Source organism: Aquarana catesbeiana, linkage group LG06 (genome assembly GCF_042186555.1).
Source record: "Aquarana catesbeiana isolate 2022-GZ linkage group LG06, ASM4218655v1, whole genome shotgun sequence".
NCBI classification, from domain to species: Eukaryota; Metazoa; Chordata; class Amphibia; order Anura; family Ranidae; genus Aquarana; species Aquarana catesbeiana.
The window spans coordinates 249,889,188-249,903,578 of NC_133329.1; the positions used below are offsets into that span (position 1 = coordinate 249,889,188).

The 14,391-nt window shown below is 41.3% G+C and overlaps 1 protein-coding gene across 2 annotated transcripts in view; it reads right to left on the reverse strand.

The window, feature by feature from the left end:
• Positions 1–14,391, reverse strand: part of GLS (glutaminase) — a 210,391-nt gene that overhangs the window by 35,131 nt on the left and 160,869 nt on the right. Inside the window, exon 15 of one of the 2 annotated variants that reach the window (XM_073633169.1) lies at positions 11,424–11,566. The exons of the other annotated variant lie outside the window; for it this stretch is intronic. Within the exon in view, the coding sequence (XP_073489270.1) occupies positions 11,456–11,566 (111 nt within the window). The 3' untranslated portion in view covers positions 11,424–11,455. Of the gene's footprint in view, positions 1–11,423; positions 11,567–14,391 lie in introns of those variants that run through there. 2 annotated transcript variants of the gene reach the window in all.

The window sequence follows — 14,391 nt, forward strand, 5'->3', positions numbered from 1 at the left end:
ATTGCACAGCAAACTATTGACAGAACATCATACTAAGGCATAAGGCATACAGAAGGGGTGATGTCCAGACAAGCTCTGCCCCTAGTGTCATGTGATTATTTGAGCTCAAACAACTGCTACAATGCAGCATGCTTCATACGCAAGACTACTTTTCAGTTATTTAGACTGCCAAAATTATAGAAAGGAGAGGTGCTTTCATGTTGCCTTAATATACTCCTTTCTCCTAAAGTTTTTCTGCTGAATTTAGCTACAAATTTCCAGAGATAGACAAATAAAAGAAAAAAATCATCAGGTATCACAGTTTCTAGGGTTTGTAGATTGGTGCTATCCTAGGCCCTCGACCAAAAGTGACATAAAAAGGATATTAAACCCTACATGTTTTGGGAAGAGGAGGTCCACAATTACTATGAATGATGTTTTGTTTTTTTTGTTTTTCACTGCCTTTTTTTTTCTCCTGCAGCCAGTCCCCAAGCTGTTAGTTCCCCCCACCCTCCCGCTCTGTTTGCAGGTGTCCTTATAGCAAGATGGCTGTTAAGGAGTCACCTATGCATGCAGACTCCTGGCTATTGCTGTGTGCATCCATAAACACAATACTCCTTGGTTCATCCATAAACACAAAGCGCCTGGCAAGGCACTTTGTTGCTCTCTGCTCCTCCCAGCAATATCACCAATGGCAGCTGGAGCCTTTGGCTCTGCTGCCCTCAGTAGCCGCCTCCAGAACCTGGAAGATCAGGGAAGCAGTGCAATTCATTGGGAACCGATGGTAGTGACAACAGACCATAGTTAAGTGTTTGGAGATGGAGGCCACTAAAAGGTGCCAGGAGGTTTTTTCCTTAATACAGGGGCAACCTACTTGGTTTATCTGCATTCAATGTTATAGGGAACACTAAGGGTCCCTATAACATTACATCCCTATAGGTGAAGGGGGGAGGGGAGCAACAAAAAAAAAAAAAAAAAAAGCGGTGGTTTGTGTTTAAGCCTGCTTTTACTGATCCATAAAGAATAAATCTGAACGACATGGATGTCACAAATATAACATCTGTACTGTTTTGATCCCAATCAGCAGGGTACTGGATGAATACATACAGAGAATACTGTGACACCACAATGCTCTTCATGAATCATGGTTTAGTAAACACTTATCCCAACAAATAGCACTTGCCAAACACCCACCTGGAGTGGCGTTTTGTTTATAATAATGGAGAGCAATAATTTCCCAAAACCATTTGTCCAATCCCACATTATGGGTAACTTTTGTGATTTTTAATGACAGTAGGATCGAAGAGGATTCCATTAGCATAGTGGTAATTTGTTTTTAAAACAAAAAAAAAGATGCAACGCTGTAAAACAAATTCTCAATACCCAATCTAAAATGTAACATCTTTTGTTTGTTTAACCTCTAATAACCATTTACGGTGTTCACAATACCTCCTGCTGATTAGTGCAAAAAATGTAAGTGTTCAGAAACTTTAGTGCTGGTAATTTACATGTGCTATGCCACTCCACACTCCCCAGTCTCCCTGAAAACGCCCAGCAGATGAAACTCGTTGGGCGGGGCAAAACCTGTCGCATCATCTCCACTGCTCAAGACCAGCCACCAACTGCCTACACGCCATCATAGGATAAATATTTGAAAGATCCGTACACAGTCTGATAAATAGTTTTTATTTCAGTAAAACAGTAACCGCTCATTGCGCACTTACATTAGGAGTAAAAAAAGGGGGATGTTTGGGACTTTGAATGACACCTGGGAAGTAGGTGTCTCCATTCCTGTCAATTGCAAGAAAGTCCCAAACCTTCCCCCTGCCCCCTTTTTTCTTGCACTTAGGCCCCTTTCACACTGGAGCGGTTTTCAGGCGGTATTGCGCTAAAAATACCGCCTGAAAACCGCCCCTAAACAGCCTCCGCTGTTTGTTCAGTGTGAAAGCCCGAGGGCTTTCACACTGAAGCGGTGCGCAGGCAGGGCGGTGAAAAAAGTCCTGCAAACCACTTTTTTGGAGCAGGTGAAGGAGCGGTGTATTCACCGCTCCTGCCCATTGAAATCAATGGGACAGCGCGGCTATAGCCGCGCTGTACGAGGGATTTTAACCCTTTTTCGGCCGCCAGCAGGGGTTAAAACCGCCCCGCTAGCGGCCGAATACCGCTGCAAGAACGACGGTACAGCAGCGCTAAAAATAGCGCTGTTGTACCGCTGACGCCCCCACCGCCCCAGTGTGAAAGGGGCCTTACTGTACATTAGAGGGTATCACAATTTTTAATACATTTTTAAAAATGATATCACACCATTTAGTCTCCTCTGTTTTCTATATGGATACATGTGCAAGCAACCAGCCAAGGATCTGAATGCTGATAACAAACCCAGAGGTGGTTTAAAAGCATGTTTTGACCAAGCTTAGGTGGGAGGTCACACGCTCTAAGGTGAGTGCATACACCAAAGGGGGAGCACAAGAGTGGACATGAGCACTTGTTGTTTTACTATTTGGAATGTGAATTAGAAGAAAGAAGTAAATAGGAATAGACTTTTATGCTGCGTTCCTTTCAAGGCTCATGAATGCATGATAATTTTGCACAAGAGCACTTTAAACATGATACATTGTTATTTGGTACTTCTATTGGTTTCTCAATGTCAATGCACTTTATATTGAATATTATACAGGCACATAGGTTGTCACTGGCACTATTGTATAGGATTGCAATCTACTAATCGTAAAGGATTGTCATTGGAAATATCGCAGAGGAGTGCAATGTTCAAATCGCATAGGATTGCTATTTATCCATAATGGATAGTTATATGGGATTGTAACGTTTCATAATACCTTTTGTAGATAACTATGTCAATACTGAATGTGATGGGTATATGATTATGTTTGGATAGTGCAGCATTTTATTATTAATTTATTTACTGGGTTGGCACGAGCATATGGGACGTGGTCAATGCTAGCAGCTCTCCTTAATTATTATTTGGATCTTTATACAGTAGCTCGCAAGAAATGGTTTGTTTTTTAGAAGGGTATCACAATGTTTTGCCTCATAACAATCTCAGTGTTACCAGCCTCATCCAAGATGGCACTGCTCTCCAAACAGTGGAAATGACATGACAAGTATTGCCCTGCCCAACGAGTTTCATCTGCTGGACGTTTTCAGGGAGACAGGGGAGTGTGGAGTAGCATGGCATATGTAAATCACCAACACTGACATTTCTGAACACCTTAATGTTTTGCACTAAAAAGCAGAGCCTGTTATAAAGGGCTGTGATCCACTGTAAGCCACTTAACCCCCAGACCATTTGGCTGCCCAAAGACCAGAGCACTTTTTGCGATTCGGCACTGCGTCGCTCCCAAACAAAATTGACGTCCTTTTTTCCCCACAAATATAGCTTTCTTTTGGTGGTATTTGATCACCTCTGCGGTTTTTATTCTTTGCGCTATAAACAAAAAAATAGCGACAATTTTGAAAAAAAAAAAAAAACGCATTATTTTTTACTTTTTGCTATAATAAATATCCCCCAAAAATATACAAAAAAACGGATTTTTTCCTCAGTTTAGGCCGATGCGTATTCTTCTACATATTTCTGGTACAAAAAAAAAAAAAAAAAAAAAATCGCAATAAGCGTTTATTGGTTTGCACAAAAGTTATAGCGTCTACAAAATAGGGGATAGTTTTATGGCATTTTTATTAATTTTTTTTCTACTAGTAATGGCCGCGATCAGCGATTTTTATTGTGACTGTGACATTATGGCGGACAGATCGGACACTTTTGGGACCATTCACATTTATACAGTGATCAGTGCAATTAAAAATGCATTGATTACTGTGTAAATGTGACTGGCAGTGAAGGGGTTAAGTGTGTCCTAAGGAGTGATTCTAACTGTGGGGGGGGGGGGCGTGGCTATGTGTGAAACAACACTGATCACCGCTCCTGATTACAGGGAGCGGTGATCAGTGTCCTGTCACTAGGCAGAACGGGGAAATGCTGATGTAAATAAGCATTTCTCCATTCTTCCACTCCCTGACACGATTGCGGGTATCCCCGCGGACATCGAGTCCATGGGACCCGCGATCACACTCACAGAGATATCTATTTACTCGGCGTAAAATCATCTTTCATAGTATACATTTTTTTTTTTTTTATTCATAAAAGTTTCTTTCCAAAAAAAATGCATTTGAAAAATTGCTGCACAAATACCATGTGACATAAAAAGTTGCAACAGCCCCCATTTTACTCCCTAGGGTGTCTGCTAATTATATATATATATATATATATATATATATATATATATATATATATATATATATATATATATATATAAATATGTTTGGGGGTTCTGAGTAACTTTCTAGCAAAAAAAAAATATGATTTTTACATGTAGGAGAAAAGTGTCAGAATTGGCCTGGTTGGTAAATGGTTAATTACCATAATTAATATACAAATTATTATATATTGGTTTTAAGGTAATTTACTATACAGTAATACCTTGGATTGCGAGCCTAATTCGTTCCGGAAGCATGCTTGTGATCCAAAGCACTTGTATATCTAAGCGAATTTCCCCATAAGAAATAATGGAAACTCAGATGATTCATTCCACAACCATTTATTCATAAGTCCTTCAGTTTATAGTCCATTTAAAAAGATTATAGCAATATGATAGCTTTTGTAACCATAAAATGTCCACCCACAAACGTCAGCCTCCACAAGGGGATTAGAAGCAAAATCCAGCAGGAACTACAGAGTATAAAAGAGAAGAGAGGCACCTCTAAGTTTAGCAACATGGTTACATTTAATGAAGGTACATTTAGCAACTCACATGGCTGATGATTAAAAGAGAGGCACATCTAAGTATGCAGGCATCCGGGGTAAAGCTGTCCACATAGACCGTCCTCCTCACCTCCGGCTCTCACCACTGTCAGTATGCAATTGTAACCGGGAAGACCCAGTAGAGCGATCTGAAAGCGAGGCTTGAAGCGCTCATGGAGCACAGCCTGGAAGGGACGACGTCAATGGCTGTGAGGAGGAAGGTCTATGTGGACAGCTTTACCACGGATGCCTGCATACTTAGATGTGCCTGATTTAATCATCAACCATGTGAGTTGCTAAATGTTGTACCTTCATTAAATGTAACTGTATTGCTACACTTAAGAGGCGCTTCTCTTTTTTATACTCAGTCGTGACATGACGCTACTTGTATATCAAGTCAAAATGTATTCAAAAATTTTGCTTGCCTTGCAAAACACTCTCAAACCAAGGTTTTATTGTATTTACAAAAACTGTACTCAAGCAGGTCGGCTTAATGGACAAATTACTGAAGTTTGAAGTTATAACTTCAAACCAGTAATTTCACAGTAAATCGATAAATAATACATTTTTATCTTATAACATAGCATAGTATATGACTTAGCTTGTACCTTTTCAGCAGCAGCAGATTCTCATTCTGCCTCTTAACTGTGTGAGGAAAAAAAATGGGATTTTGGGTAAGTCTTATACCCATAAACACATGTTTTTTTTTCCTTGTAGATAAGAGGGCTGGGCTGGAAGGAAGCCTTTGTCTTTTAGACACATCCCCCCTTCTATGACACTGCAGTGGAGGCATGCCTCTCAGCATTTTTATTGGACAGCTTGGGCTAATGGTACTTTACCATTGGTCCAAGACTCCAAGCTGTCCATCAAGCTCGGTGCCTCTGACATGTGAGGAGAGGCACTGTGAGCTCATCCTCTCAGTCTGCTGCAAACAGTGTGCCAGCTTGTAGTTAAACTAACCGCTCTGTATGTAGCTTCTGACAGGCTGCGCAAGGAGCCCTGTATCTCCTGAACCGTAGGTCATAGGAGCCCCAAATTTTGACCAGTGGTGGGGTAGGACTTCAGCTACATACCCCAAATACCCCAGGTCACCGAGCTATGACCCTCGAAGTCGATCGTTTATTTTTTTTATGTTCACGGCAGGTGAGGCTCTGCTTCATTTGCCTCCCCTGACTGCACGTCCCTGTTGCACATGATTGGAAGATAGAAATAAGCAGAGCTTCAGCTCAATTACTAAGCTCTGGGAAAAATTCCCTTACAAAGTGAATAGTCCATTTGACTTTAGTAAATCAAAGCCAGAATGTCTAGGGATATCTGTTTCATGGTGTTCGTATAGCATGACCAAAAATATTTTGCAATAAATTTGAACTGTTGCATCTATAATACTATGATGTATCCTTTGTTTGTTTCTCCCTACTAAAAATTCAAGCATATCAGCTGGGGGGGGGGGGGGGGGGGGTGCAGCAGGAGTCAAGGTTTTTTTCGGATAATGTGATTTAACTCCTTCAGATCCGTGCTATAGCCGAATGACGGCTACAGCGCGGAACTACTTTGTCATGAGGCCGTCAATAGATGTCCTCCCATTTGCACACTCCCCACGCGCCCCCTGCAGGGCGCATGCTGTGATCACAGAGTCAATGAGACTCGGGTGATGACAGAACGGAGAAGGGGTCGATCCCGGTCCCTTACCATGTGATCAGCTGTCAGCCAATGACAGCTGATCACATGATGCAAACAGAAGATTGGTAATCGGTTTCTGTGCAAGGGACATCGGTCCCAAAGAGGAAGCCCACAGTGCCACAAATCAGTGCCCACCAATGCATAACAGTGCCAACAATCAGTGCCACCTATCAATGCCCACGAGTGCCACCTATCAATGCCCACCAGTGGTGCCAATCAGTGCCACCTAGCAGTGCTGCCTATCAGTGTCACCTACCAGTGCCGATCGGTGCTCATCACTGCCACCCATCAGTGCCCATCACTGCCAGCTATCAGTGCCACCTATTAGTGCCCTTTAGTGCCACCCATCAGTGTCCATCAATGCAGCCTTATCAGTGCCCATCAATGCAGCATATCGATGCCCATCAGTGCAGCCTCATCAGCGTACATCAATGAAGGAGAAAAATTACCTGTTTGCAAAATTCTTACATTTTTTTAACAAAAAATAATTCATTTGGCTACAGTACTGTATGACCGCGCAATTGTCGTTCAAAGAGTGACTGCGCTAAAAGCTGAAAATTGGTCTGGGCAGGAGGGGGGTTTAGGTGCCCAGTAAGCAATTGGTTAATACCCATGTGTATGTGTGCTCAGAACTCTTTATATTTCATGCAGGCGTCACTTCAATGGGACACACTTAGGCCTGGTTTACACTAGAGGGATATCAGATGCGACTTGAGTTGCATTACATAACAAGGGAAATCACATTATTTTCAATGGTGCCTGTTCACATCAATGCAATTCTGTGAGGTGCGATTTTAGAAAAGGTTCCTGTGCTACTTTGGTGCAATTTACAGTGTGATTTGGCCCCACAGCATATGAAAGCCACATCCAAAACCCAATTAAAGTCGCACTACATGATTGCACTTTAAATTGGGTCAATATTATTGTAACAGACCTAGCCGGGACAGGGAGCAAGCCTCTCTTACCCACTGACTATGGGCCCTGGTATTTAAGGGAACACTACTCTTTGGAAGGTGTATACCTGGGGGATCCATGGAGTGGTCTTGTTACTTTGGATTGAAGTCCATGTCTCCCCAAGACACACAGTCTGGGACTCTAGGCCCTAGATGCCATATTTCTAGCAATGACTGCTCCACACTGTGGGACTCATAGCAGATGTTGTCATCAGCAAGCCACCTGTCTGGGGTTGCCTGCTATAATGGGTTTATTGTAAGTAGGTCTAGTGTGCCTCTTAAGGGTCTTTCACCCATTGTTAATTGTGCTATTTAACTCACCTATTGTCTGTCTGCTAGCAAACCATTGAGGGATGAGTTTAAACTTGTAATAATGTGTATTGTACTTTCTGATCTAGAAGCTGGCAAGTCTGACCTCATCCAGGTGGCTACATTAACATAATGTTTATAGTATAATGTCGGTTGTTGTAACTGTATTCCTGTGTACAGGTTGTATTGTTAGGGTAATATGATTTGGTAGGGGGGAGGGGATGTCCTCCTGTGGGATATACAGTGCCTTGCAAAAGTACCCCCCCTTGGCTTTTTTCCCCATTTTCTACCAATTTTTCAATGTTTTTTCAATCTGAATTATATGTGATGGATCAGAACACAATAGTCTAAATTAAAGTAAAATTAGAAAAATATATACATAAAACTATTTTTCAGAAATAAAAAAACTGATAATTGGCATGTGCATATGTATTCAGCCCCTTTGTTATGAAGCCCATAAAAAGCTCTAGTGCAACCAATTACCTTCAGAGGTCACATAATTAGTGAAATGACGTCCACCTTTGTGCAATCTAAGTGTCATATGATCTGTCATTACATATACACACCTTTTTGAAAGGCCCCAGAAGCTGCAACACCTAAGCAAGAGACACCACTAACCAAACACTGACATGAAGACCAAGAAACTCTACAAACAAGTAAGGGACAATGTTGTTGAGAAGTACAAGTCAGGATTAGGTTATAAAAGAATATCCAAATCTTTGATGATCCCTAGGAGCACCATCAAATCCATCATAACCAAATGGAAAGAACATGGCACAACAGCAAACCTGCCAACAGACGCTACACACCAAAACTCATGGACCGGGCAAGGAGGGCATAAATCAGAGAGGAAGCACAGAGTCCTAAGGTAACCCTGGAGGAGCAACAGAGTTCCACAGCAGAGACTGGAGTATTTGTACATAGGATGACAATAAGCTGTACGCTCCATAGATTCGGGCTTTATGGCAGAGTGGCAAGAAGAAAGCCATTACTTTCAGCAAAAAACAAAATTGCACGTTTTGAGATTGCGAAAAGGCATGTGGGAGACTCCCGAAATGTGCGGAGGAAGGTGCTCTGGTCTGATGAGAGAAAAATTGAAATTTTTGGCCAAAGAAAACGCTATGTCTAGCGCAAACCCAACACATCACCCAAAGAACACCATCCCAACAGTGAAACATGGGGGTGGCAGCATCATGCTGTGGGGATGTTTTTCAGCAGTCGGGACTGGGAAACTGGTCATAGTTGAGGGGAAGATGGATGGTGCTAAATACAGGGTTATTCTTGAGCAAAACCTGTACCACTCTGTGTGAGGCTAGGACGGAGGTACACCTTCCAGCATAACCCCAAACACACTGCTAAAGCAACACTTAAGTGGTTTAAGGGGAAACATGTAAATGTGTTGGAATGGCCTAGTCAAAGCCCAAACTTCAATCCACTAGAAAATCTGTGGTCAGACTTAAAGATTGCTGTTCACAAGCGCAAACCATCCAACTTGAAGGAGATGGAACAGTTTTGCAAGGAAGAATGGGCAAAAATCCCAGTGGTGAGATGTGGCAAGCTCAAAGACTTATCCAAAGCGACTTGGAGCTGTGATAGCCGCAAAAGGTGGCTCTACAATGTACAGACTTTAGGGGGGTAAATAGTTATGCACATTGATTTTTTCTGTTATTTTGTCCTATTTGTTGTTTGCTTCACAATAAATAAATAATATAAAAAAAAAATCTTCAAAGTTGTGGGCATGTTCTGGAAATTAAGGCCTCTTTCACACGGACTGTCCGTTCAGGTCTGCCTGTCAGTTTTTTAGGCGGACCTGAACGGATACTCCATGGAGGTCTATGGAGCGTCTGATGTCAGCAGTGACATGTCCGCTGACATCCGACCCGCTCCGATCCGAAAAAGTGTAACGGAGGAAAAACCTACTTTTCCATCCGTTTTCGGATCGGACGACGATGGACTCTACGGTCCGTCATCACCCGATCCCCCATAGGGGAGAGCGGCGCTCTGACAGGTCCGTTGCTGCACACTGTGCAGCGACGGACCTGTCATCTTCCTGCTCAGCGGGGATCGGCGGAGCGATCCCCTCAGAGCAAGCGGATGTTCACGGGGCGGATCATCACTGATCCGCCCCATGTGAAAGAGCCCCTAATGATGCAAATCCTCAAACAATCCATGTTAATTCCAGGTTGTGAGGCAACAAAACACGAAAAATGCCAAGGGGGTGAATACTGATTTTCAAATAAAGAGTTCCAGCTGTGTAGCCAAACGAGTCCTACCTAGTTCTTGGTTGAAATATGGGGCTATAATATCTGATATTTATGTTTAGACTGGAGGAAGCAGTATATGACGGAAGCACTCAAGCGGAGCGTGGAACGCTCTGTTACAATCATATCACAGTATTGTGAACTGAGCCTTAACCACACTTGACTTCATCTTAGTCGATTCTCAGTTGATGACATACAAGAAAAGAATGTGCATTGCATTTACTTATGTCCATAATATATGAAGGTTATATAGCAAGTATTATATTCGGCTGCACTTCCCCTTAAACTCTCAACACAGTTGAAGCAAATCCCACTGATACTGATAGTATACATGACTTAATGTCCTATATGTTCTCACTCTAGCTCCTATTTTCGTCACCTAATATTGCAATGCAAATTGATAAATTATATTAGCACAGGGCCTGAGAATTGGCACAGGAAGGTTCTCTAACAAACCTCTGAGGGCTTCACAGAACAGCTGTATTTATACTGAGATTAAATTACACACAGGTGGACTCTATTTACCAATTAGGTGACTTCTGAAGGCAATTGGTTCAACTAGATTTTAGTTAGAAGTATCAGAGTAAATGGGGCTGAATATAAAATGCACGCCACACTTTTCACAAATTTGTAAAAAATGTTGAAAACCATTTATCATTTTCCTTCCACTTCACAATTACATGCCATGGTGTTGGTCTATTACATAAAATCCCAAAAAAATACATTTACATTTTTGGTTGTAACATGACAAAATGTGGAACATTTCAGGGGGTATGAATACTTTTTCAAGGCACTGTATATATTAAGCTATTCTGCATGTGTCATTCTTTAGGTTTATTATTATAGTTGTATGTACTATCTATATCTAATCTCAGGTGTCTACATAAACCCTCTATATGTTAAAGTATATAAAAAGCCAAAATGTTTTCTTCATTTTGGATAGCAAAACAGAGAGGGTTCATACAGCTTCCATTTTTTTTTGTTTGATATGTGCCATCTGCATTTTATTAAAGATATTTTCCTTCACCTCCTGTGCTGTAGACTTAACAGGAAGTGAGAAGATATATGTTTCTAATGTGAGGGCAATTCCCTCTTAGATAAGTGTTCCCATCGGAAGATTTCCCCACTATTCTTCTGGTAGCAACTCAAAATTTTGTCTTTACCCTCACTTTCATTCCCTGTAAGATTGATGAAGAGAACAATTATAGAAAGCAAATCTCTCTAATGTGGACAAGATGGCAATATTTTATACTTAAAACTGGCCAGAACATTTACAGCCTCAATTCCAATAAAGTTGGGATGTTATGTAAAAGCTACATAAAAAACAGAATGCAATGCAAATCTTAAAAACCCATATTTTATTCACAATAGAAAGCATAAATAGTTTAAATTGAGAAAATGTACCATTTAAAATAAATAAATAAGTGCAACTTGGATAATGATGGTAGCAGTTCTTGCTAGCAGATCAAGCTCATCCTGTTAAGCAACCAGACTCTAGGAAGCCACGCTGTTGTCATAGATGCAGTATGTGGTTTAGCATTGTCCTGCTGAAATATCAGAAGCCTTCCCTAAAAAAAAAAAAAGACGTTGTCTGGATGGGAGCGCATATGCAGCTCTAAAACCTTGATATATGTCAGCATTGATGTTGCCTTTCCAGATGTACAAGCTTCCCATTCCATACACACTAATGAGCCCCCATACCATCAGAGATGCAGGCTTTTGAACTGGGCACTGATAAGCCGAAAAGGTCCCTCTCATCTTTAGTCCGGAGGACATGGCACCCATGGTTGCCAAAAAGAATGTAAAATTTAGATTTGTCTGACCACAGAACAGTTTTCCACTTTGAAACAGACCATTTTAAATTAGCTCTGGCCCAGAAAGGATGGCAGCATTTCTGAATCATGTTCAGATATGGCTTCCTCTTTGAATGACAGAGCTTTAACTTTCATTTTTGGATGGCGTTTTTGGAAGTACTCCTGAGCCCATGCAACGATGTCCATCACAGAATCATGCCTGTTTTTAATGTAGTGCTGCCTGAGAGCCCAAGGATTACGGGCACCCAGTATTTAGTTTCGGCCTTGTCCTTTGCACACAGAGGTTTCTCCAGATTCTCTGAATCTTTTGATATTATATACTGTAGATATTTAAAAGAGAAGTATGGGTTTCACAAAAAAAAATATGCTCACCTAGTTGGATGTCACATAGGTCCGATGCTGCATCTTTCCCCCGCCAACTCAAAGATCAAGAACTGAGCTGTCAAACACTGCTGCTTGCTCAGCTCTCGGTCTTTAGGCTGCAGAGAGCCGGTGACTGTCACCGGCTCCCTGCTCTGCCCTTCTGGCACTGACTGGAGCGATGGGATGTGGAGGGGGTGGGAGCGGTTGGCTCAGGCTCTCGGCAGCTACAGTGGATATAAAAAGTCTATGCACCCCTGTTAAAATGTCAGGTTTCTTTTTTTTTTTTTTTTTTTTTTTTAAATGAGACAAAGAAAAATCATTTCAAAAACTTTTCCCACCTTTAATGTGACCTATAAACTATACAACTCAGTTGAACAACAAACAAATCTTTTAGGTGGAGGGAAGTAAAAAAATTAATAAAAATAATATGGTTGCATAATGTGCATATCCTTCAACTAATACTTTGTTCAAACACATTTTGATTTTATTACAGCACTCAGGTCTTTTTGGGTGGCACATCTTGCCCACACTTCTTTGCAAAAACACTCCAAACCTGCCAGATTGCGAGGGCATCTTCTGTGAACAGACCTCTTTAGATCACCCCACAGATTTTCAATCGGATTCAGGTCTGGGCTCTAGCTGGGCCATTTTAAAACTTTAATCTTCTTCTGGTGAAGCCATTCCTTTGTTGATTTGAAAGTATGCTTTGGGTCATTGTCATGCTGAAAGATGAAGTTCCTCTTTATGTTCAACTTTCTAGCAGAAGCACGAAGGTTTTGTGCCAATATTGACTGGTATTTGGAGCTGTTCATAATTCCCTCTACCTTCACTAGAGACCCTGTTCCAGCTGAAGAACAACAGCCAAAAAAGCAAGATGCTGCCACCACCATGCTTCACTGTGGGTATGGTGTTCTTTTGGCAATGTGCAGTGTTGTTTTTGCGACAAACATATCTTTGGGAATTATGGTCAAAAAGTTTAACTTTGGTTTCATCAGACCATAAACACATTTTTCCCACATGCTTTTGGGAGACTTCAGATGTGTTTTTGCAAAATTTAGCCGTGCTTGGATGTTTTTCTTCATAAGAAAAGGCTTCCGTCTTGCCACTTTACCCCATAGCTCAGACATATGAAGAATACAGGAGATTGCTGTCACATGTACCACACAGCCAGTACTTGCCAGATATTCCTGCAGCTCCTTTAATGTTGCTGTAAGCCTCTTGGCAGCCTCCCTGACCAGTTTTCTTCTAGTCTTTTCATCAATTTTGGAGAAACGTCTAGCCTGGTAATGTCACTGTTGTGCCATATTTTCGCCACTTGATGACTGTCTTCACTCTGTTCCATGGTATATCTAATGCCTTGGAAATTCTTGTATACCCTTCTCCTGGATAATACCTTTTAACAATGAGATCCCTCTGATGCTTTGAAAGCTCTCTGTGGACCATGACTTTTGCTGTAGGATGAGACTAAGAAAATGTCAGGAAAGACTTACTAGAACAGCTGAACTTTATTTGGGGTTAATCAGAGGCACTTTAAACGATGGCAGGTGTGTACTGACTCCTATTTACCATGAGTTTGAATGTGATTGCTTAATTCTGAACACAGCTACATCCCCAGTTATAAGAGGGTGTGCACACTTAGGCAAACATATTTTGTTATTCTTACTTACACCCCCCTCCCCCTAAAAGATTTCAGTTTGCCTTCCAATTGAGTTGTACAGTTTACAGGTCACAATAAAAAGGTGGAAAAAGTTCTGAAATGTTTTATCTTTGTCTCTATTTTTTTACATCACAGAATTTTTACCTTTACAGTTTAACAGGGGTGTGTAGACTTTATATCCACTGTAGGTGGATCCCGACCATACGGTCAGAATCTTTTCAGAGCCTGGACCACCTGAGTGACAACAGAGAACAGGCTTTAGCCAGCTGTTGGCTGAAGACGGGTCACAGGAGTGCAGAACGAACTGCACTCCTGTGATCTATAGAAGTATAGCCAAAAAAAGCTTTGACAATACTTCTCTTTTAAAGTATTTGCAATTTTACGATGAGGAACATTATTCTGAAATTGTTACGACAAATTTTAGAAGCAGCTTTTCACAGATTGGTGAACCTCTGCCTATTTTTACTTCTGAGATACTCTGACTCTGTAAGATGCTCTTTTTATATCCAATCATGTTACTGACCTGTTGCCAATTAACCTAATTAGTTGCAAAATGTTC